Genomic DNA, 24921 nt, shown 5'->3' on the forward strand with positions numbered 1-24921 from the left:
ACTCCAGTTGAGCTTCTAATATAGTGTTTTTAAACAACTTCCAAGCATTTTCGAGTGATGTGACCCTCTGGACTTTGTTTTTCAGCTTTCTTTTTACCAATCCCCTCATTTTTGTGAAGTTTCCACTTTTGAAGTCAAATGTGACCGTGTTGGATTTTCTTGGCAATTGGCCAGTTACATGTATGTTTAATTTAATAGCACTGTGGTCACTGTTCCCAATCGGTTCAACAACACTTACATCTCGCACCAGGTCGCGGTCCCCACTGAGGATTAAGTCCAGGGTTGCCGTCCCTCTGGTCGGTTCCATGACCAACTGGTCTAGGGAATAGTCATTTAGAATATCTAGAAACTTTGCTTCTTTGTCATGACTGGAACACATATGCGGCCAGTCTATGTCCGGGTAGTTGAAGTCACCCATTACTACCACATTTCCTAGTTTGGATGCTTCCTCAATTTCATATCTCATCTCCAGGTCTCCCTGAGCATTTTGATCAGGGGGACGATAGATCGTTCCCAGTATTAAGTCCCTCCTGGGGCATGGTATCACCACCCACAACGATTCTGTGGAGGAGTCTGCCTCTTTTGGGGTTTCGAGCTTGCTGGATCCAATGCCTTCTTTCACGTATAGAGCGACTCCGCCACCAATACGTCCTTCCCTGTCCTTCCGATATAGTTTATATCCAGGGATAACCGTATCCCACTGGTTTTCTCCATTCCACCAGGTCTCCGTTATGCTCACTATATCAATGCTCTCGTCTAAGACCAAGCACTCCAGTTCTCCCATCTTGGTTCGCAGGCTCCTAGCATTAGCGTACAGGCACTTGTAAGCAGTGTCTCTCTTCAAGTGTCTTTGGCACTTGTGGTTAGGCCTGTGGTAATTTTGCTCTTCTGAATTTATATCCTGTGCCCCTGCTCTCACAATGCCTACTTCTAGGCCTACCCCTTTTAAAATTTCATCATTTCTTTGGTTTTTATCCCAGGGGGGAGGTTTATTCCGAACCGGACCTTTCTCAGCTCCTGTCGGGTTTCCCCCCTCAGTCAGTTTAAAAGCTGCTCTGCCACCTTTTTAATTTTAAGTGCCAGCAGTCTGGTTCCATTCTGGTTCAAGTGGAGCCCATCCCTTTTGTACAGGCCCGGCTTGTCCCAAAATGTTCCCCAGTGCCTAACAAATCCAAACCCTTCCACCCGACACCATTGTCTCATCCACGCATTGAGACTGCGAAGCTGGGCCTGTCTGGCTGGTCCTGCGCGTGGAACCGGTAGCATTTCAGAGAAAGCCACCTTGGAGGTCCTGGCTTTCAGCATCCTACCTAGCAACCTAAATTTTGCTTCCAGGACCTCACGGCTGCATTTCCCCATGTCGTTGGTGCCAACGTGCACCACGACCACTGACTCCTTCCCAGCACTGTCTACCAAACTATCTAAACGACGGGCGATATCCGCAACCTTCGCACCAGGCAGGCAAAACACCTTGCGGTCTACACGCCCATCTACACAAATTTGTAGGGCAGTCCAATGTCTCAGAGAAGAGGTCAGGTCTCCTGTTCCCCTGGTGCTATAGCTGCCCAATATCCTTGCTTTTTAAAGTTTGATAGAAATATCTGTTGGCTATAGGTATGTTCTTAAACTGCAAGGTTTTTTTTGCCCATTAGTGAATATATGAAAGAAATGGTCTGCTTACTTCATGATACTCAGAAATCACTTTCACTGCAGCTTTGTAGGCTTTAATAAAAAAAGTATCCAAGAAATTCATGATGGATAGAATTATGAGCGATGCTAGCTAAATGCACAGGGGAAGTATACCTCTGATCCGAGTACTAGATATTGGAAACTGTCAACAAAGGAGGGCTCTTAGCTTCTTGCTTTGCTTTCGGGCTTCCCAGAGGCATCTGGCTGGCTACCATTAAACGCAGGACTAGATGGACCCTTGATCTAATCCAGCAAAGTGGAACTTATTAAAGATTGTTCCTAACTGTCTCGCCCATGCAGAGGAGGTGAGCTGTTTGAAGTAAAGCGGAAAAAAATGGTGGTGCTCAGGATGGGAGAAGAGAGAAAATCAATGCAAACCATGAAGAGACAGTAAGTTTCTCTCCACCCTCAATTTATTCACAGAATTGTAGAACAATTGACCCAGAAGTGGTTCGGAATTCCACTACATAGGGGCTGCCACAGACAATGCCCTCTCCTGGGCCACTATCCCCCAAACTTCTGAGGGTGGCAGAACTACCAAGAAGATCCCCTCTGCTGTTCTTAACACCCAAGAGGGTCTGTTGGGAAGCAGGTGGTTCTCAGATATTTGGGGCCTAAGTCATTTAGGGCTTTAAGCCTGGAAACGATCTGGCTACCAGTTTAGCTGTTTTAGAACAGGGGTTATAGGAGTTCTAAAAGCAGCCTCAGCCTGTAATCTGACTGCTGCATTTTGGACCAGTTTCCAAGTCATCTTCAAGGGCAGCCCCAAGTAGAGCACATTGCATTAACTCAGTCTGGAAGTGACCAGAGCATGGAGTACTATGGCCAAGTCATCTCTTTCCAAAAGGTGGCATATTGCAGAGAACTTCTGGCTGTCCCTGACACACTCTTAAGAATGGTCTCAGGTAGATATTAAGAGTATCCTCGACACTTAGCATATTGTTCTCTCATTTTGGTAGGAATTAGGAATACTTCCCTGGGAGTTAGTCCTATTGTGCTTGGTGGAACAAACAACTGGGCGAACACTGACAGAATTGGGCTGCAAAGTAATGATGCTGCTGAATTTCATTATTTCCTAGTTCGGCATATAAAATTTAGCAGCTTGCAATGCTTGCCTTCAATCTAAGATTATTGGTTGTCCTAGAAGCCCTTGGATCTGTAGTTTCCAGGGTGCCCGACATCCATATAAAGGAGTTGGGCACCCTGAGAAAATTATATTTCCCTAGGCCCCTGGCACCTCTGATGCTTATGGCAATGTTCCTGAAGGCATTAGGAATCAAGAGAAGCCTCCAGTGAGATCTCCTTGCCACTGCTACTTTTGCTACCACCGCCAAGCCCATCTGTAAGGGATACGAAATAGAAAGGCAACAGTGGAGCAGGGTACAGGGACATGTAGGGCATGTTGAATGTATGGCAGGCAGGGATTGGGGGGACTCCTAGGTGGGGGTTAGGAGAAGGTGCTGAGGCCCCATCAGAAGCTACGTGCACACTAGTGTTTCAAAAGCAGTGAGACCGTTTGTCTGGTTGCGATTTTAAATGTATTTGCCAAGAGCTGGACACATCTCCTTTCCCCACTGCTGATGTCAGACTTTTTAGGGCCACCCACAGCAAAGCATTGGGCCTATCACTGTCTCTGCCTAAGCCTGCAACAAAGGATTTCTATTGGATACCACCTCAGATTGGCAACGGGATTGATGGCCAGTCAGTTTTGAAGCCTGTGTGAAGCTGACTAAAACATACTCTGTCTCCAATTTCTCAAGTTTTGGAGTAAAAGGGGGCAGAATTTGACTAATGTCGTGTACCCCTGGTTTCAGAAAACAGAGGTGGAGGCACACTGAAACCAGTACAACCTCAAGTGTGTTTCCAGCCACACTCAGTTATATCATCAGGAGCATAATGCGGTCAGAACTGGACTTGGAATAAATTGAGATATTATGTGGTGGTGCGGCCAATCCTAATTCTGAACTGAAGGTAGGGAGACACTTACTGTTCTGCGGCACCTATCTTTTCTGAAAATGGGCACACAACACAAGTCAAATCCCGCCACTTTTTACTGTAAAACCTGGTGGATCAGCTTGAGTGCATTTTTTTTAAGATTGGCTTCGAAGGGATTTCACAACTGATTGCCAGATCAAACTGTTCCCCCTCTAGTGTGGCCAATAGAAATGCTTTGATGTAGGCAACTAGTGTGCTCACAGCCTGAAACCGGGAGAATTCACCCAGCACTGTTTGCAAATATAATTTGTGAAGACGCTGATGAAGATTGACAAATGTGTGCAAGCTGCTTTCAGCCCAAGGAAGCATTTTTTCTTCTGTTGTGAATCTGCAGGATGGACTTGATCAACCCAAAGCAGAAAGAGCTCACCAACTTGGAGAAGTGGGTGCCGGAAGTAGAAGCTGGGCAGAAGTCTGAAAAAGAAAAGGATTCAGGTGACAAACTATCTTCTTATTTTTAAATGGAATGCACTGTGCAACCTCATTCATTAGCAAATGATGAATGGCAGCTCAATGGTGTCTGAAACATTAAAACAACTAGAAGTTCAGACACAGTTTAGATTTTCCCCACAAATAACTATACAGGTGGCGTGAACAATGCCAGTCTGGGTTAGGGATGGAATCCTTTCCTTTTTTATGTTTCATTTTTAAATATGGTCCCCTAGTGGTCATTAATCATCCGATTCCTTTGTCCTCTGATATCTTTTCATTTTTCTGATCTCCTCCGATATTTTGTTTTTGCTCTGCAGAGAATTATTGAAATTATTATTGCTATTTATTCACGAGTCTCCACTGGTATTGTTCTTTATTCTGAACCTGTAATGATTGCCTGTTTACATTCCTTTAAAGTGCACTGCAGAGCAGACAGATTAAGGCAGATAATCAAGCCAGTGCCTTCCCGCCTGCTGCTTCACACCACCACCTCATTCCCCATGCTGCTTTCTGTCTGTCAGTTACAATCAACACTTCATTGATATCAGTGAAAGGGAATACACATTGGAAGAACTCACATAGAAAGTATTTTATTTATTTATTTACTATTTGATTTATATCCCGCCCTTCCTCCCAGCAGGAGCCCAGGGCGGCAAACAGAAATGCTAAAAACACTTTAATAATAATAATAATAATAATAAACTTTAATTTATAGGCCGCCTATCTAGCCAGTGGCCACTCTAGGCGGTGTACAATAAAACATAATAAAATACAATAAACTTTAAAACATCATAAAAGACCTTAAAATACATTAAAACAAAACAACGTTAAAAACATTTTTCAAAAGCTTTAAAAACATCTTTAAAAACAAAAAAGGGTTAAAAACATATTATTAAAGAAAACATATTAAAAGCAATTCTAACACAGATGCAGACTGGGATAAGTCTCAACTTAAAAGGCTTGTTGAAAGAGGAAAGTCTTCAAAAGGTGCCGAAAAGATAGCAGAGATGGCACCTGCCTAATATTCAAAGGGAGGGAATTCCACAGGGTAGGTGCCGCCACACTAAAGGTCCATTTCCTCAATTGTGCAGAATGGACCTCCTGATAAGATGGTATCTGCAGGAGGCCCTCACCTGCAGAGTGGGTATATAAGGGGTAAGACGTTCTTTCAGGTATCCTGGTCCTGAGCTGTATAGGGCTTTGTACACCAAAACTAGAACCATGAACTTGGTCCGGTAGCAAATGGGCACCCAGTGCAATTCTTTCAGCAGCGGGGTGACATGTTGGCAATACCCTGCCCCAGTGAGCAATCTCACCGCTGCATTTTGCATCAGCTGCAGCTTCTGGACCAACCTCAAGGGCAGCCCCACATAGAGCACATTACAGTAATCCAGCCTGGAGGTTACCAGTGTGTGGACAACAGTGGTCAGGCTATCCCGGTCCAGAAACAGCTGCAGCTGTCTTATCAGCCAAAGCTGGTAAAAGGCAGTCCTACCCACAGAGGTCACTTGGGCTTCTAGTGACAAAGATGGATTCAGGAGCACCCCTAGACTATGGACCTGCTCTTTCAGAGGGAGTACGACTCCATCCAAAGCAGGCAAATGACCAATTATCCGAACTCAGGAACTACCAACTCATAGGGGCTCCATCTTGCTAGGATTCAAACTCAGTTTATTGGCCCTCATCCAGCCCACCACCGAGTCCAGGCAGCGGTCCAGCGCTTGTATGGCCTCTCCAGATTCAGATGTTATGGAGAAATAGAGCTGGGTATCGTCAGCATACTGCTGACACCTCACCCCAAATCTCCTGATGACTGCTCCTAAGGACTTCATATAGATGTTAAACAGCATGGGGGACAAGATGGTACCCTGCGGCACCCCAGGGGGCCAAAAGACAATCACGCAATGCTGTTCTCTGAGAGCGACCTTGGAGATAGGATTGGAACCACTGTAAAACAGTGCCTCCAATACCCATCTCACCAAGTCGGTCCAGAAGGATACCATGGTCAATGGTATCAAAAGCCGCTAAGAGATCAAGTAAGAATAACAGGGTCACACTCCCCCTGTCCTTCTCCCGATAAAGGTCATCCATCAGGGTGACCAAGGCCGATTCAGTCCCATAACCAGGCCTGAACCCTGACTGAGATGGGTCAAGAAAATCTGTTTCATCCAAGAGTACTTGCAATTGCTGCGCCACAACCGTCTCAATCACCTTCCCTAAGAAGAGGGTATTTGCAACCGGTCAGTAGTTGTCACAAACCAATGGGTCCAAGGTGGGCTTTTTCAGGAGAGGTCGGATCACTGCCTCTTTCAAGGTGCCTGGAACCACTCCCTCCCGCAGTGATGCTTTGACCACACCCTGGATCCACTTGGTCAAACCCCCTTGGCAAGCTTTAATAAGGCAAGAAGGGCAAGGGTCGAGAGGACATGTTGCTGGCCGCATCATCACAAGCACCTTGTTCCCAAGGAGTTCCCAAGAAGTTGCAGCAAACGTTGCACTGGACACATCATTGGGGACTACAGTAGATGTAGAGGGGGCATCAAGACTGCTACAGAGGCAAGCGACTTTACCCTCAAAGTGCCTTGCAAACAATTCACAGTGGGCCTCTGAAGGGTGTAAAACTCCATTTCCTGGAGTTGATGTCAACAGACTCCTGACAATATGGAAAAGCTCTACCAGATGGCTACTTGAGGATGCGATGGAGGCAGAGAAGTGGCCCTTCTTTGCCGCCCTCACTGCCACACAGTAGGCACAGTTATGATGTTTTACTTGTGTCCGATCAGCCTCACAGCATGTCTTTCACCACGTGCTCTAGCCGTTGTCCAGCCTGTTTCATTGCTCTTAGCTCACTGGTGTACCAAGGTGCAGACTGGGCTCCACTATGCTGGAGAGGGTGCTCGGGGGCAACTGTGTCAAGCGCCCGACGTGCCTCACTGTTCCACAGCGTGACAAGGGCTTCAACAGGGTCACCTGCTCTATCTACTGGGAACTCCCCCAGGGCATTCAGGAATCCAATGGATTCCTGTGGCTCCGGGGGCAGACCATCTTAATCTGTCCACCACCCCTGCAGGGGAGGATAGGAGCCATAAGTCTAAACTTCACCAGGAAGTGGTCTGACCATGACAAGGGGGTGATATCCACCCCCCTATCTCCAGACCACCCCTTCCTCCATCTGGAGCAAAAACCAAGTCAAGGGTGTGCCCTGCCCTAAGCGTCAGGCCAATGATGACTTGAGACAACCCCATGGTCATCATGGAGGCCATGAAGTCCCGAGCCAGGACTCTAGAGGTAGCCTCGGCATGGACATTGAAATCACCCAGTACTATCATTCTGGGCTCCTCCAATACCATGGCTGAGATGGCCTCCGCCAGCTCAGTCCGAGAAGCTGCCGGGCAGCAGTGTGGACGGTACACCAGCAGCAATCCTAGTTTACTGTCTCCTCAGCCCAACACCAGGTGCAGGCCCTCACGGCCCGCTCCAAGACAGAGTGGTTTCCTGGTGACAGAGATGGAAGTTCTGTAGACCACAGCAACTCCTCCTCCCCGTCCCTGCAGCCTGTGCTGGTGTTGCACCGAGTATCCAGGTGGGCAAAGCTGGGTCAGATCAACTCCTCCCAGCTCACACACCCAGGTCTCAGTAATGCACACCAAATCGGCACCTTCATCCACAATCGAATCATGGATGAGAGTGGTCTTATTGTGTACCGATAGAAGTATCACTCACACTAATGATGATTTCAAAGTGATTAAAAAAGAATTGGAAAAGAAGAATGAATCGGAAACCAGCCGTGGAGACCTGCTACTTCAACATTCTCTCTGCAAAGATAGAGCATATAAGAAATAATAACTAATCCAATGGCAAATCCGATTATTGCAGAAATAGAGCCTGTCGCTAGTCTGGGTACAGCCATTTTTAAAAGACTGCCTACCTTTGGAGACGTGTGTCTAGAATTCTGGGTGGGGAGGGGGGAAGTTGTACCATTAAGAAGGTAGGTAAAGGTTAAGTTCTCTCTCCTCTGACACTTCACTAAAAATCATCCCCTCCTGAAACTGTTTTCCCCCCTGAAGAACTTATCATTGGGATTTAAATATACGCATCTGTTTGTAACATATAGTTTGGCCTTCAGAGGGCAGCTCTGTAAGTCAGCATGCCTCCAGACTGTCACTAGTTTGTGGGAAGGGTTCAACCACAAAGTCTGAGGGGAGGTTAGACAATGTTGGCTATTTGTTGAGCATTCATACAAGTTTGGTTGTGGGAAGACCTGATGATAATACATCAAGCAAATGTTGTCCCACACTTCCCAATGCATTTTCCCATCACTTTCCTTATTGCAAAAAGTCATTTTTTTGTTGTAGTCTGTGAGGAAGTGGGTTTCTTGTGCAAAAGCTCCAAATTCACTTTAATTGCACAACCTGAATTTGCATGTGATTGAATCCTACCCAAAAATAGTGCCAATCTGGAAGTGCTCCAAGTTTTTCTAATGTGCTATCTTTTGGCTCGTCTTAGAGAGAGGCAAAGAGCTATGGAGGGAGGACACTGAAGGACGGCCTCCTGACCACTGGAAATTCTATGCAGCCCCTTCTGGCTTCTGAGATTGCCCCCACATTTTGAAACCTATCTTGATAACCATGTGGCCTAGAAACCTGATTTTTTAAAAATATGAAACCAGGGATTCTCAGGTTGCACTGCACTGCACCTGTTGGTATAAGAGTTAGCTGAGCCTGTTGGCATCTTCTAATAAATATAGAAAGGATCTCTATTCTTGAAATTGCTGTCTTTTCGGAAAAGCTAGAGGCAGACCTCTTCTGTTGCCTTCATGAATCACATGTAGGTTTGCAGGGCATGCTTTAATTGACTGTCCTTAGGCACTTTTTATTGAGTAGTTTTTCTGGGCTCTTTTGCAGAGGATGATGCTAACAAGAAGGAAAATGAAGACAAGAAGACATGGTGGCAGCCATGGGCGTCTCACACTTCAAGTACATTTCCTGTATTTGCAATGGTTCTCTTGGCATGTCCGCTTGTCCCTTTGAGCTACCAGATCAATCCTAAGTATAAGAAGCTGGTGGAACTTATTCTTGTTTAAATTAAGTCAGTGCAGGTGATCCATATTCCAGACTCCGGACAAGAGCTAGCTTACTGTCAGCTGAGCTGGCCCAAGCCCAGCAGAGGGAAAACGACCCTTCAAAATAGAGTTTGACTTAAACCACCCTTTTTGAGGTGTAAATTTCATGTGACTAAGCTGAAAGAAGCCTTTTAACGGTCTTGTCCTATTCATACTCAGATGGTTGAAATGTGGACTTTCCCCATCTTTTTGTTGCAAGCTTCTGGGTGGAACAGGAGGTTTTAATCTGTGTTAGCAATTGCAAGTATGAAACCAGATGGGGTTTGTTTTTTTCTAGTGAACTGATGCATGGTAGAGAGTGTGAGGTTTGTGTGTGGTAGGGATGGTATCTGTTGGCAGGTGCCGATTCCATAGCCTTCCGTCAACCTAACAGACTGGCATCGATCTGAGTTCGTTCTATATCTGCTACCCACTGCTTTTACCAATCTGTGTATTTTACTCACCCAGAAAAATATCAGTATTAATATAGGTATTTTAAAAATATATATGATATTTTGGAGGGAATATCAATATTTTAAAGGAAATATTGATCAATTATTCTTATGATTGATGTTTTAAAAGTGGAATTTTTAGAAGTCAATTTTTTAAAAAAAAAACTGCATAAATTCGCTGTATTAAAATAAAATCCTCAGCGACTGAGAATAAGTAAATTAATGGAAAATTTGGTACCAAATCTGTATTGGGTGGAATTCTAGCACATTTCTAATATTCCTAGTATATGGTGGCATAGAGTTACACAACACCTTTCAAGTTCTCAGCTGTGTCTGCTTCCCACATGAAATTTCAGTAATTCGAGGTGGGAGCTATTGCCTCTTTGAGACGGATAGCGAGGAAGAAGAGGAACAGGGGCCCACTGAAAAGAGTGAAGAAGAATTCCCTAAGAAGAAAACAGCATTCCAGGTGTGTGATCCTTCTTCTGGAGGAGCAAAAGAGCTGCACAGAGGGAGAGAGACATCATCTGAAACAAGGAGAAAGGGAAAGAGACCACTTATGGGAAGTGTGGACTGTAAACGGGATAAGTTCTCTTTTAGGCACCTTTTTATTCATTCATAAAAAGCCAAGGTATTTTGTACATGGGGGCCCTCCCACCAAAATCCACAGTTGGGCATGTCACAAAAATTGGCAATCTTTTCAGTTCTCCAAAACTCTTTGTCAGACAGGATGTTACACAATGCGGGGGGGGGGGCAAAGAGAAGAAAAGGACAAATTAGACTGGATGTTGCGGATATAAGGTGATCTTGTAGACTCAGTTCCAAGATGGTTTCAGGCTGAATAAGGATCTGTTAAGTATTACAGATATCAGGTTACATATCTAGGATTCTGGGATAAACGGGTATTCTCCATTTACTCATTTGAGCAATACTCCCAACTGTGGATATAAGATTTTATTTCTGTGTTTTATGGCATTGTTGGGGTTGTATTTTTTTTAAATTGTTGACACTGTTGCAAACTGCCTGGAAATAATTTTTTGATGAACACATCATGTTTAATAATAAAACATTATTAAATGTTTTAATGCTCACCACTTCTCTGAGTGGTGAGAAGTTCTAGGGGCAGTGCAGTTATCCAGGTTTGGTTCCCTTTGGAAGGAAATCACTGGGTGCTTCCAGACTGTTGGTATTTTGGGGTAGGATTCAATCACATACTGGTGAGTTCAGGTTGCAGAATTATAGCTGGGTTGGGAGGCTTTGACCAACAAATCCACTTCCAAAAAGACTGGACTTTTTGCAATAAGGAAACACAATGCACTGGATGGTGTGGGATAACATTTATTTTGACGCAATGTCATCTATGCTTCCCGCAAACAAATCAGAATGAATGTGCATTAAATAGCCAATGTCATCTATCTCCTTGCAAACAAACCAAATGAATGCTCAATAAGCAAATCATCTGGAAGCACCCCCTGAAGGCTTATTGGTGATTTGTAATATTTGCATTTAGTTAGAAATATACAGGTTGAGCATCAGTTGAGGCACCATTTGGACATAAATTAGACCAAAATCCACTACTTCGACATCAGATGATGATGACCTGCCGTTCCTCAGCAGGTCCCAGGGCGGGTTAGAGAGATAGCCAGTACCTTAAGATGCCTGCAGAGCCAAAAGCTCTCTGTGTCCTTCTGAGTCTCACTCAAAACTGCATTCTCTATTCTCACAGAGACTCCTAAATTTCACCATCTGTAGATTACATAATGAGTAAGCGGAAGAGAGCTGTTTGCTTTTGCCAAAATGGCTCTTGCCTTCCAGTGGAGTCTCCAAACTATTTCCTAGACATTGTGGGCCAGCTGTTGAGAGCAATAACTCCATATCCCCTAACTCCAAAGGACTTTGCTAGGGCTATTAAGGAAATCCCTCCTGGATCCGTTAAGCCTCCCCTGTCCAAAATTCCACCCTTTCAACTATATTTTTAAAAAGAATAAAATAAGAAGAAATATAGTTGATGTGATTACAGTGGGAGCAAAGTTGGATGGCCTTCACAGGGGGCACGTTACTTCCATTGCCCTCAGGTCATCAGATGTGCTTGTGTTCTTTGCTTTTGGTTCCTTTGGAAAGTCTGCCCTGGAGTGGGGTCACCAATCTTTTTTGAATTAATGGACCCATTTGGAATTTTTAGAGAGTGGCATAGGTGCCAGTCACAAAATGGCTGCTGTGGGGCATGACATAACATAAAATGGCTGCCATATCTCAAAGATACAGGAACACAAAATGGGGTCAACATGCTCCCCATCAAAGAGGAAAAGACACCTGCCTGTTTGGAATGGCATGGAGAAATGTTTAGTGTAAGGATGGGTGAACAGTTTTATTCAGTTTGCATTTCAAGCCAAATTTATCAAATATGCACTTCGCACAAAAATATGAAAAATGAAACACAGGCATCCTTCAAAATTCGCACTTCTCTGAATTTTGCAATGCAGTTTGCCAACCAAACAATGTTTACAAAAATGCATGTATCAGAGGAAAGTATACATAAAAATGAATATAGGAATGAAAATAACATGCAAAAATGCATTATATGAAGATAGATGGCTTGCAAATATGTGTAAGTTAGTCAGAACTCTCTATAAAACAATGTGTTTGTTAGGAGAAATTTGCACTAAAATGCTAGAGAATTTTCACGAGGATTAAAAAAAATTCACAAAGTGTTACAGAAATGTGGAGAACTGAATTTAAGACTGGAAAGATGAGAAGCTGAGAGAACCAAAATTAACAGATCTTTCCATCCCTAGTTCACTGTAGGAGAGCAAAGCCAACAGGAAGTGAGCAAACAGTCTCTAGTGCATTGTGGATCATTGAAGGGATATATGTTGAGACCATTCTCAGGTGCCATAGGACATACTGGCAGACACCCTGGCGCCCTTAGGTGCTGGAAAAGAGCGATAGCTCAGTGGTAGAGCATCTGCTTTGCATGCAGAAGATCCCAGCTTCAATCCCCAGCAGGTGGGGTTGGGAAAGAACCCTGCCTGATATCCTGGGGAAGCTGCTGCCTGTCAGTGTAGATAATACTGAGCTAGGTTCCTAGGTTCCATTGGCAACCCTGCCTTTGATTTTTACTTAAAAGTAAAAAAAGACGGAAATGATGTTGAAAGTAATTTGATGGACTCCCCCCCCATACCACCCTGACAAATATTATTGTCGAATAACAAGCTTTACTCTTCGCAGCTTGCTTATGAAGCCTGGATGACCAGTTCAAAGTCAGCTCTAAAGATGAGAGAGCGTGATGAAATCAGGGACCAGAGGAAGGAAGAGGGAGAGGAGCAGCACCAACTGGCAGGTAGTGGAACTGGCAGGATTTACACTTGTAAACTGCTTAGAAGCTATCTTGGCGATTAAGCGGTATATAAATGATGGGAGGTAGGGGTGTCAAATTTGTAATGTTTTCACACTTAAAAGCAACAACAAAAATTGCCTTCAGAGTGAAAGCTAGAATCTTCTTTACCTCCAAGGGTCCTTTCTTAGTTTTCCTGATTATAATGCTAGCGCTTCAGTCCCAGTTTCTAACATTCCTTTTACACTGTATTACGTTATGGAACTGTGGCTTTTTGACTGATATACCACCACGTCGTGCTTGTTTTCATTCACGCCAGTGGGCAGGGTGTGACACTACAGTGGACATCACCAGACATGTTGCCCCCCCCCACATCCACGCTTCTGTGTCCATGATTCACCCATAAAAACTTTGGGAAAGAACTGTATGCTGGCATACTGTCCCAAATTTTGTTACATGAACGGGGTGGCGTGATCCATGAAAACTGCTGGAAAACTACAGCACAAAATTCCTATGATTTTCTGTGTTAACAGGGTTGCAAATGGATTTTTTCTGGAAGCAATTAGCACAGAAATGAATGCTAAAGTTAAATTCTGCTAGATTTCCAAAAGGGGCTTTTATATCATGTGAAAGATCACATAAAATGTGAAAATTATCAGGTAAGGAAACATCAGGAAAATGGAATAAAGGGCTGTCTGAATGCAGCAGTCCAAGTTTCACCTTGCTGCTTTCTCAATATATTTCCACTGTCAAAAACTGGGATCTCCATGTAATATCATAGAGGGCATGGAGTCGTTAGGTTCATAGTTCTGGAGTACTCTTCTAATGTTTCATTCTGGTGTGCTTCAGCCAATGCAAAAATGGAATCCTGGGAAGAAAATCTGGAAATATCAGTCACAGAAGAGGACTTGGATGAGTCAGGTGATTAATTTGTTTGTATATCTACCTAGGAAATCTTTGGCAAACTATTGTTGAGGATAGAAAGGAAAGGGAAAAGCCTCAAAATGGTACGGAAAGATGAGTCTATCAAATAATAACAGTTCTTCTAAAATCACAGGATGCCCAACATATTTCCATTGATGACAACTTTCTTCAGGGACTGTAGCTCAGTGGTGGAGCATCCACTTTGCATGCAGAAGGTCCAAGGTTCAATCCCCACCACCTCCAGGTTGGGCTGGGAATGTCCCCTGTCTGAAACCCTGGAAAGCTGCTGCCAGTCAGTGTAGACAATACTGAACTGGATGGACCAATGATTTAACTCTTTATATAGCAGCTTCCTTTGCAGGTAAATGTGTCTTTGCATTTAACATGCAGATTTTTTTTTTAAAAAAAATGCAAATAACATCAACTGGTATGTGTGTATATGTGTGTGTATGTGTGCTGATAATTATCAGGTTTATTGCACGTGTGGAGGGGAAATGTAACTCTTTCTTCCCCTCTGTGGCCCTGAGGAAAATCCCTCTCCACCTGCTAGCCCCAGAAGAGGGATTTTACTCAGGACCACAGTAGAAAAGGAAAGGGCTAAATTCCCCTATCCATACAGCTCTTATCCTGCTAATTGTCAATTCCCCCTAAATGATGCAATTTGCATTTTTAAGAACCTGCACATTGCGTGCAAAGTTGCATTTAACGCCATGTCTAGACTGGCCCTTAGATGCCAGTGAGGAATATTCATCATGCATTTCCTCTTTCAATAAGCCTTTTAGGTTGAGACCTATCCCAGTCTGCATCTGTGTTAGAATTGCTTAATATGTTTTTTAATAATAATAATTATAATAATTTTAATTTATAAGTCGCCTATCTGGCCTATGGCCACTCTAGGCGACGTACAACTCAGTTAAAATACATCATAATAAATACAGTACAACAATAAAACAGTAAAACAGTGACAGTTCAGAGTAGCAGGCAATTAGTCAAAAAGATTAACCCTCCCCGGAAGTCCCGAAGGCCTGTCTGAAAAGCCAGGTCTTCAAGGCCTGGTGGAATACATTCAAGGAAGGGGCATGCCGAAGATCATATGGGAGGGAGTTCCAGAGAGTGGGGGCCGCCACTGAGAAGGCCCTCTCTCTAGTCCCCACCAGCCTAGCTGTTTTAGTTGGTGGGACTGAGAGAAGGCCCTGTGTGGCTGATCTTGTCGGGCGGCATAATTGGTGGCGTTGGAGGCGCTCCATCAGATAAACTGGGCCGAGACCGTGTAGGGCTTTAAAGGTTAATACCAACACCTTGAATTGGGCCTGGAAAACAACTGGGAGCCAGTGCAGATCGAACAGCACTGGGGTGATGTGCTCCCGGCGACGACAGTTTGTAAGTAGTCGAGCTGCCGCATTTTGTATAAGTTGTAGTTTCCGGACCGTTTTCAAGGGTAGCCCCACGTAGAGCGCATTACAGTAGTCCAAACGAGAGGTGACCAGGGCATGTACCACCAATGGGAGCTGATGAACAGGGAGGTAGGGTTGCAGTCTACGTATGAGGTGTAATTGATACCAAGCTGCCCGGCTCACTGCCGAAATCTGAGCCTCCATGGACAGCTTGGAATCAAGGACAACCCCTAGGCTGCGGACTTGGTCCTTTAGGGGCAGTTTCACCCCATCGAACATCAAGTCAATATCTCCCAACCTTCCCTTGTCCCCCACGAGTAGCACCTCGGTCTTATCAGGATTCAGCTTCAACCTGTTCCTTCCCATCCATCCACTCACGGATTCCAGGCACTTGGACATGGTCTCCACAGCCAACTCTGGTGAGGATTTAAACGAGAGATAGAGCTGAGTGTCATCTGCATACTGGTGACACTGCAGCCCAAATCTCCTAATGATAGTCCCCAGCGGCTTCATATAGATATTAAATAGCATGGGAGAGAGGATAGAGCCCTGTGGCACACCACAATTGAGAGGCCAAGGGTCTGAAACCTCCTCCCCCAATGCTACTTGTTGATGCCTATCGGAGAGAAAGGAGCGGAACCACTGCAGTACAGTGCCTCCTATTCCCAGTCCCTCCAGGCGATGTAAAAGGATACTGTGGTCGACAGTATCAAAAGCCGCTGAGAGATCGAGGAGGACAAGAAAGGTGAATTCTCCCCTATCTAATGCCCTCCTCATATCATCCACCAGAGCGACCAAGGCTGTTTCAGTTCCATGTCCAGTCCTGAAACCCGATTGGTATGGATCCAAATAATCCGTTTCATCCAAGTGTGCCGACAGCTGATTAGCCACCACTCGCTCAATGACCTTGCCTAGAAATGGTAAATTTGAAATGTTTTTAACCCTTTTTAAAGTTGTTTTTTAAAGATGTTTTTAATGCTGTTTTGTTTTAATGTATTTTAAGATCTGTTTTTATGATGTTTTAAAGTGTTTTTAGCGCTTTGTTTGCCACCCTGGGCTCCTGCTGGGAGGAAGGGCGGGATACAAATTAAATAATAAATAAATAATAAAATAAATATGCATGCAAGTGCCTGCACATGAACACTAAAACAGCATATAGTGCATCCTCAGGTGCTAAGGAGAAGTTTAAACTACTTAATAATGTATTGTAGGACAACTATGTTTTCCTTGTATATCTTTAACTGAAAGATCAAAGACTCAGGTTTTTATATCAGTGCAGGACATAGTGTTGCAGAATAATGAACATGATAGCCTTCCCCCAACCTGCTGCCCTCCAGATGTTTTGGACTCCAACTCCCATCAACCCCAGCCAGTACAGACATGTTGGCTGGAGCTGGTGGGAGTCACAGTCCACAATATATGAAGGTTACCAGGTTGAGAAAGGCTAGAATGCAGCATACAATGGATTGGCCAGAACCTTCAGCAACTTGTCATATGGCAGGTCAGGGCTCAGATAGTAATCGTTGGCATAGGGTTAAAAGCACCGATTAGTTCAGGACAGAAAGAAAAAAAACATTCTGCACTGCCAAGCAACCCATCTACAATCTTGAGAGACCTTCAGATGCTGTAGTTGATGGAGAAATTAGGGGATGCCAGGTGCACAAAAGCTTTGTAGTCATCTAAAGAGGATCTTTGGATTGCAACAAATCTCTTGGCCATTCATATACATGAACACACACTTTCTCTTCTTAACAGAAAATGTCATGCAAAGAGTCATCAACGTTGTCAAGTTCACTTGGGTTTTTTTCCAAGCGCTGCTGGATGACACCACAGAAGCACTGAATTCCCTTTGTCAGGATAAACTGGATGTGGCAAATGTGCTGAGGATAGAAAAGTGCATGCTGTTGAGAGAGATTCAGAAGGTAAGATCTTTGGGCTCTGACACACATTTCTCATTCTGCAGGAGCAGAGCAAGTAGGAAGAACAATGTGCAGACTCCCATCCACTTAAAGTCCCACCCACTGAATTAGTTATTCAGCTTCTGAAAACCAGTTGCCCGTAGCCGTGGGAGGGGAGAGTGCTCTTGCACTCAGGTCCTGCTTGTGGGCTTCCCATGGGCATCTGGTTGGCCACTGTGAGAACAGGATGCTCTACTAGATGGGCCACTGGCCTGATCTAACAACCTCTTGTTATGTTCTTAGCTTTCCTTTTATGGTGGGAGTGTCCTCTGAAAGACAGAAATCTCCAAAGCAAACAATTCAGGGCAGATCCACACCATACTTTTAAAGCAAAGCTTGGAAAAATTACTTTTTTGAACTATAACGCCCAACAGCCCAATCCAGTGGCCATGCTGGCTGGGGCTGATGGGAGCTGTAGTTCAAAAAAGTAACTTTTCCAAGCTCTGATATAAAGCTGATCCAACAAACATATAAAATATAACATGCCTTCCCCCAAAGAATCCTGGGAACGGTGGTCTTCTCCTCACAGTGCTGCAAATTCCCAGCTCCCTTAACAAGCTACAGTTCTCAGGACTCCTTGGGGGAAGTCATGTGCGTTGGATGTGCTTTGAAAACTATGGTGTGGCCCTGGCTTCAGAATATAAGAACAGCATGTTTTCATATGTTTTTAAGGATGTTTTGCTGTAATATATTTTAAAGCCTGTTTTTATTATGTTTTAGAGTGTTTTTAGTGCTTTTGTTTGCCGCCCTGGGCTCCAACTGGTAGGAGGCGCGGGATAGATAATAAATAAATAAATAATTTATAAAGGGTTGTATCTGATGCTGCAGAGTTCCACTTACCCATTAGAATCTCCCCTTCCTCTCCTCACCCTGTATGCCCTCAGAATCTGTTCTGGATGGTCCTCCAATCCTCTGGAGCAGAGGGGGGGGCTGCAGGGGAGAGGAGGGGATGTTGTGCAAGCAGAAGTCTGCTGCACAAGGGGAACAGCAGCGTTCGTTATGACCCAAGGTCTTTTTAAATATTAAAAGTATTTCACATATATTATCATTACGATCCTTGCAATGTCCATGTAAGGTTGATCAGTATTATTACCCCCATACTGCAGATGTGAGGCTGAGAGTGGCTTACCTAACACCACCTGGTGCAGTTCATGTGCAAGTAACATTCAAACCAGGGACTTCTTGATTCATACATAGCTCAGTTGCTTAGTCACTATGCTGTGCCAGCTCTCATTATCTTTAAGACATAGTTATTCTCCTTTGAAATCACTGCACACATGTGGATATCATGCTGAAACAGCAGTGGGGAACCTGTGGCCTCCCAGATGTTGCTGGACTACAATTCCCATCACTCCTGACCATTGGCCATACTGTCTGGAGCTCAGGGGAGTACAAGCAGGGCTGTGTGAATTCTTATTCTGCACACAAGCACAGAATTCAGTGCTGCATAGAAAATTTAGAATCTGGAGACTCTACGTGTTCTCTGCCCCAACCTCCAAATGCAAGTTCCTGAGTGAGGGTACAAGAGTGTTCCCTTCTTACTTGTAAAGTGTGCAGGTAGCCATTTGTTTTATTTTGGAGAATGACAGGCATGCTATTTATGAATTTATGGGCACTTCCAGAATAAGATCTTATGCATTTGCCGGAACTTAGACTCCCAGTTTATAGCAGTTGATCCGAAGGAGGTGTCCGGAGCACAGTCTTGACATGTTTTGTTGGATGAGTTTCAGTTGGTTCAGCTCGAGGACGTGGACAAGGTGCTTGGGCAGGTACGTGCAACCACTTCTGCACTAGATCCTTGCCCCTCTTGGCTTATAAAAACTAGCAGGGATGGAACAGCTACCTGGGCCAGGGAAGTGATAAATGCCTCTTTACGAGAGGGAGTGGTCTCTGGCTGTCTGAAAGAGGCAGTAGTGAGACCACTTCTGAAAAAACCTTCCCTGGATCCTGAAAATCTTGATAGCTACAGACCAGTAGCGAATGTTCCATTCCTGGGCAAGATCTTGGAACGAGTGGTTGCTAGCCAGCTCCAGGCGCTATTGGATGAAACCGATTATCTAGATCCATTTCAATCGGGTTTTAGGCCTGGTTTCGGCACTGAGACAGCCTTGGTCGCCCTGTATGATCACCTATGTCGGGAGAGAGACAGAGGGAGTGTAACTGTGCTGATTCTCCTTGATCTCTCCGTGGCTTTTGATACCATCGACCATGGTATCCTTCTGGAGAGGCTTGTGGAGTTGGGTGTTGGAGGTACTGCTTTGCAGTGGTTCCGCTCCTACTTGACGGGTCGTCTCCAGAAGGCAGTGCTTGGGGAACATTGCTCGATGCCGTGGGTCCTCCAATATGGAGTCCCACAGGGGTCAGTTCTGTCTCCCATGCTTTTTAACATCTACATGAAGCCGCTGGGTGCGGTCATCAGGAGTTTTGGAGTGCGTTGTCACCAGTATGCTGATGACACGCAGCTCTACTTCTCCTTTTCATCTTCTTCAGGTGAGGCTGTCAATGTGCTGAACCGTTGCCTGGCTGCGATAATGGACTGGATGGGAGCTAATAAACTGAGGCTCAATCCAGACAAGACTGAGATGCTGATGGTGGGTGGTTCCTCTGATCAGATGGTGGATACTCATCCTGTTCTCGATGGGGTTACACTCCCCCTGAAAGAACGGGTTCATAGTCTGGGAATACTTTTAGATCCTTCTCTGTCACTCGAGGCTCAAGTAGCCTCGGTGGCACGGAATGCGTTCTACCAACTTCGGTTGGTGGCCCAGCTACGTCCCTATCTGGACAGAGAAGATCTCACCTCAGTTGTTCATGCTCTGGTAACCTCTCGATTGGACTACTGCAATGCGCTCTACGTAGGGCTGCCTTTGAAGACGGTTCGGAAGCTACAGCTGGTGCAAAATGCGGCGGCCAGACTAATAATGAGAACCAGGCAGTCTGAACACATAACACCTGTTCTGGCCCGCTTGCACTGGCTACCTATATGCTTCCGGGCCAGATTCAAAGTGTTGGTTTTAACCTATAAAGCCTTATATGGCGCAGGACCACAATACCTTTTGGAACACCTCTCCCGATATGAACCTGCTCGTACACTACGCTCAACATCGAAGGCCCTCCTCCGAGTTCCGACTCATAGAGAAGCTCGGAGGATGGTAACAAGAACTAGGGCCTTCTCAGTGGTGGCCCCCGAACTGTGGAATAGTCTGCCTGAAGAAGTGCGCTTGGTGCTGACATTGCTATCCTTTCGGCGCCAAGTTAAAACCTTCCTATTTTATCAGGCATTTTAGCTTTTCTTAAATATGTTTTAATTGGTTTTAGATTATGGATTTGCATTTATATTTTTTGTATTGTTCTATGTGATTCTATTGTATTTATTATATTTGTTGTACACCGCCCAGAGAGCTATGCTAGTGGGGCGGTATAAAAATTCAACAAATAAATAATAAATAAATAAATAAATGAAGCAGGAATGATAAGATCCCAGACAATTCTCCCTCCCTCCCTCCCTTGCTCACTCTCTCTCACACACACACACGCACGCAGCATGCATGCGCATGCACACACACACACACACACGAGTCTTTAAGAGCCCAGAGAACTGTACAGGTGGGCCCCGCTTATACGGCAGGTTCCGTTCTGGACCCCCACCGTAAAGCGGAAATCGCCATAAAGCGGAACCCCATTGAGTATAATGGGGTGCGTTGGGCAAAAATGATGTGAAAATGCCACAAAATGCCGCAAAATCGGCTTTAAAATGGGGATTGAAAGCCGCCGCATTAGTGGAACGCCGGTAAGTGAAGCGCCGGTAAGTGGGGCCCTACTGTAACCTGTTTAACAGTATTCTCTTTAACCAACTAGCTAGCTAACTGCTGCCTTGGTTTTCCGAGTTAACTGCTCCCTGGGTTTTCTTTTAAGGTAAAAGAGGCCTCAGCAGACATTGTCCTCCAGTATTATAACCTTGAGAAAAGCCAGATCAATTACGGAGAAAGCAAAATGGAAATGACAGAGGTGGATGAGAGCAAAGACAAGTTACCCAAACGCCCACTTGAGGAGAACATGGAACCATCACTTGTGCGCCTCCTCAGGTGAACAGTAGTTGCTTGCAGGCCATTGGGGATGCACAGCATCTTCTCTTGACTCTTTCTGGGATGTTTCCCTGATTCGGCAAGAACACCATCATAATCTTTCCAGATATGGTGGTAATTATGTTATGGGTGTGCATCTGGGTAAGCTGTCTCTTTATACCCATGAAAACTGAAGGGAAATGCTGCACATGGCTGCCACAGTGTCATAGCCCTTGTTCTCTGATACACAAAGAGCATCAGGACACAATTGCACCTATTTTCCCTGACCCTTTAAAGCAGGGAGTGGTGGCTGGAAAAGCGCTGCAGAATTCATTTCCTCCATGGAAAAAAGACCGCTGCAGTGGTCTTGGAGAATGAGAATCACTCTCCAGGTTTAGCTGTATCTAAAAGAATGCGGGAGAAATTTGATTGATTGCATGTAAAGGTGAACCTACCTAATTTGCAGTTCCCGAAACAATATATGAATAGAAATCCAGCCATCCTTTGAAATTCACACTTCTCCAAATTTTGCAATGCAGTTGTCCAACCAAGTAATGTTCACAAAAATACATACTAGTGTAAAGTGTATATAAATAGTCATATATTCGTGGAAACTGCTTTGTAAAAATCTGTATATTAGGCAAAATTGCATACAAATGCATACATTGGGAGAAATTGCTTGCAAAAATGTCTACCTTAGTTAAAACTGCATACAAAAATGTGTTTATTAGGAGAAATTGCATAAAAATGCTGAGGAATTTTCATGAGTTTTTTTAAAAAACCCGCAAATTGTTGCAGAAATATGGAGAACTGTATTTCAGATTAGAAAAATTAAAAACTGAAAGAACTGAAATTGACAGCTCTTTCTGTCCCTACTCGTGATCATTGACTTAATAGTTTTGCTTGAATTTTGTTTTTTGTGCCTTTGGGGAACAACAGACCCAGCGAAGCCTCCAAGGGTGCGACAGGAAATGAAAATGTGGAAGAAGGGAGCTCTAATGGCCCTTGCCCCCAAGAGTTCACTCCAGACTCTTTCTGTACAGAATCTGCCAGTCTGGGCAGCCCTTCATTAGAAATGGAAGAATCTACACGGTCCCTGTTTGCTAGAAGTAAAGAAGCAGGCAGGCCACTGAGCAGAGCGCCTTCTGCAATGACAGCCAGTGAACTGCTTCTGAGCAGGCAAGTGTTATTGCCATTAAGCATGTGCTAAAACTGTACATTGCAGGGATGGGGAACCTGTTGACCTCCAGATATCGTTGGATTGCAACTAGGTATGCGGGAGAAATTCTGTTCAGTTTCCGTTTAAAGGCAAACATAGCTAATTCACACGTCATGAAACATCCCACAAACCAAAAATGCAGCCAGCCTTTGAAATTCGTGCAATGCCAAGTAATATGTAAAACAAACATGCATATACTAGGATAAAGCGTGCAATAAAATGCATATATTTATGAAAATAGTGTACAAAATGCATTATATATGGGGATGTTGCTGCCAAAACATGTATATTGGGCATTAAGATGTGTACAGTATATCAGGAGAAATTCACACTAAGAAGCTGATGAATTTTCATGAGGACTTTTTTAAAAAAATTGCATACCAATGTGGAAAACTGAACTTATTTTCCTGTGGTCTCATATATAGTTTCCTCTTATCTACTGAATAGTAATGTGGAATTTGTGCTTTCACAATCTTTGTGCCATGTAATAACTACATAATACAATTAAGATAAGTAAATATATATGCAATTCATATCTGCCTTCCCCAACCTGGTGCCTTAGAGGTCTTTTGGACCACAACTCCCATCAGCCCCAGCCAGCACGGCTGTTTTGGGAAGCTGCAGTCCAAAACATCTCGAGGGCACCAGATTGTAGAAGGCTGCTTTATGTTGTTTTAGCCTATAGTTTGCTCCAGTCTAACGTAACTACATTATTACTTTTAAAATGTATGAGCTGGTAGAGAAGCACTCTTCCTTATTCATTGTTGAAATAATCTACATTTCTTTTTCTTTTTTCTTTTGGCATGCAGGACATTTCGTGACAATGAGCTGGAGCAGTCAGATAAATTCTACCAGAGCTTTCCTCGCCCCCTGAAGCTGCTAGTTGCTCTGTACAGTGCCATGGTGTCTAACTCAGAAATGCTGTGTTATTTTGCGATCATTCTAAACCACATGGTCTCCGCTTCCATCCTCACTTTGATTCTCCCTATCCTGATATTTCTGTGGGCCATGTTGTCTATTCCAAGGCCTTCAAAATTCTTCTGGAAGACAGCTATCATATACACGGAGGTGCGTATTCGAAAGATACTGCTGTTCAGAGTTTGGAAAAGTTACATTTTTGAACTACGACTCCCATTAGCCCAATTCAGTGGCCATGCTGGCTGGGGCTGATGGGAGTTGTAGTTCAAAAAAGTAACTTTTCCAAACTCTGCTGCTGTTAAGGTTAGTTAGTGTGTTCGGTCAGGGAGATGTCAGTCCATATATCTACCTGGACGTTTTAGTTACTCTCTAACTTGGGAGGCCTTCCTCCCTTGAATAGTTGCTTGTTGCAGCTAGGAACAAAGGAGTTATAGGACGCTGTGGGGAACCTTGCTAAGCCCACAATCCCTCTGTGCCAACTTTCCAAATGGCTGCATGACAGTGATAGGCAGGACAAAAATAGAGGTGGGGTCAAATGCCTCTCTATTTGGCCCTCAGGACTCTCTCCCGAGGCCTCACTCCTTACCAGCCCTGCTTCACACTCACCTTGAGTGTTTTTGCTTGGCTGTAATGTGTCCCTGCACTCTGATAATGCCTCTTGTTTGACTGGATGGAGGTTAAAGAGGTGTGTGTATGCTGGTTGACATCAAAGTACTGTGTAATATTTACAAGATTTGAAATGAACTACAAATACTGGTTAGAAGGAACAAACTTTACTTAACAGTGTGTTCCTGCAGAATCAAGAGCTGCAATCCCTAACCCAGACAGAGAGTTCTTCTTTCATTTTCCTGCTGGTCCCACCCCCAACCGATTCCCCCATACAACTATTTCTAATTCACTTGAGTTCCTACTCACATTACAAACTGTACCAAGGTAAAAAATTACATTTGCTTCTTCACCCACTTTTGCCTCTGGCCTCTCCCACCACTGACATGTGGCCCCAAGAAGATTGCCTAGAAGGGAGTGCAGCCCTTGGGTTGTAAAAGTTTCCCCACTCTTGATAAAGGATGTGGCAAGCTGACAACCAACTTGGACACATAAGAGAGGTAGGGAAACCTCATTCCTGCCCTCTTCCTCAACCCAGGCACATTGATTAATGATGCCTAGGTGCTTGGGTCTTATGTATTCCTGCTCATAACATGGCAAAATAAACGTTTAACGTCATCTTGCATGCACCAAGTAAAGTAGATGAAGTAGTAAAATACGTATTAAGATTGAATCCTGTAAGGGTAAGTGCTGACTGTGTTATCTAGGCATCGCACAATTTCTGTAGAAATTTCTTTCCTGAAAATCAAAATAGTTAAATAAAAGTATCAATACCAGGGGACAATTTCTTGTAATAAAAGTTGGCTGTGCTCCAGTGTCCCTAGGCCTATGTCTT

General features: G+C 44.3%; 1 protein-coding gene across 1 annotated transcript in view; it reads left to right on the plus strand.

The window, feature by feature from the left end:
• LOC133386506 (piezo-type mechanosensitive ion channel component 2-like) overlaps positions 1–24921 on the plus strand; it is a 129552-nt gene that overhangs the window by 75151 nt on the left and 29480 nt on the right. Inside the window, exons 25-34 of the mRNA XM_061630163.1 lie at positions 1990–2079; positions 4019–4119; positions 9021–9092; positions 10026–10138; positions 12898–13009; positions 13853–13924; positions 17077–17243; positions 21195–21364; positions 22283–22522; positions 23372–23630. Of these exons, the coding sequence (XP_061486147.1) occupies positions 1990–2079; positions 4019–4119; positions 9021–9092; positions 10026–10138; positions 12898–13009; positions 13853–13924; positions 17077–17243; positions 21195–21364; positions 22283–22522; positions 23372–23630 (1396 nt within the window). The remainder of the gene's footprint in view (positions 1–1989; positions 2080–4018; positions 4120–9020; positions 9093–10025; positions 10139–12897; positions 13010–13852; positions 13925–17076; positions 17244–21194; positions 21365–22282; positions 22523–23371; positions 23631–24921) is intronic.

This window comes from Rhineura floridana, chromosome 6, assembly GCF_030035675.1.
Source record: "Rhineura floridana isolate rRhiFlo1 chromosome 6, rRhiFlo1.hap2, whole genome shotgun sequence".
Lineage (NCBI taxonomy): Eukaryota > Metazoa > Chordata > Lepidosauria > Squamata > Rhineuridae > Rhineura > Rhineura floridana.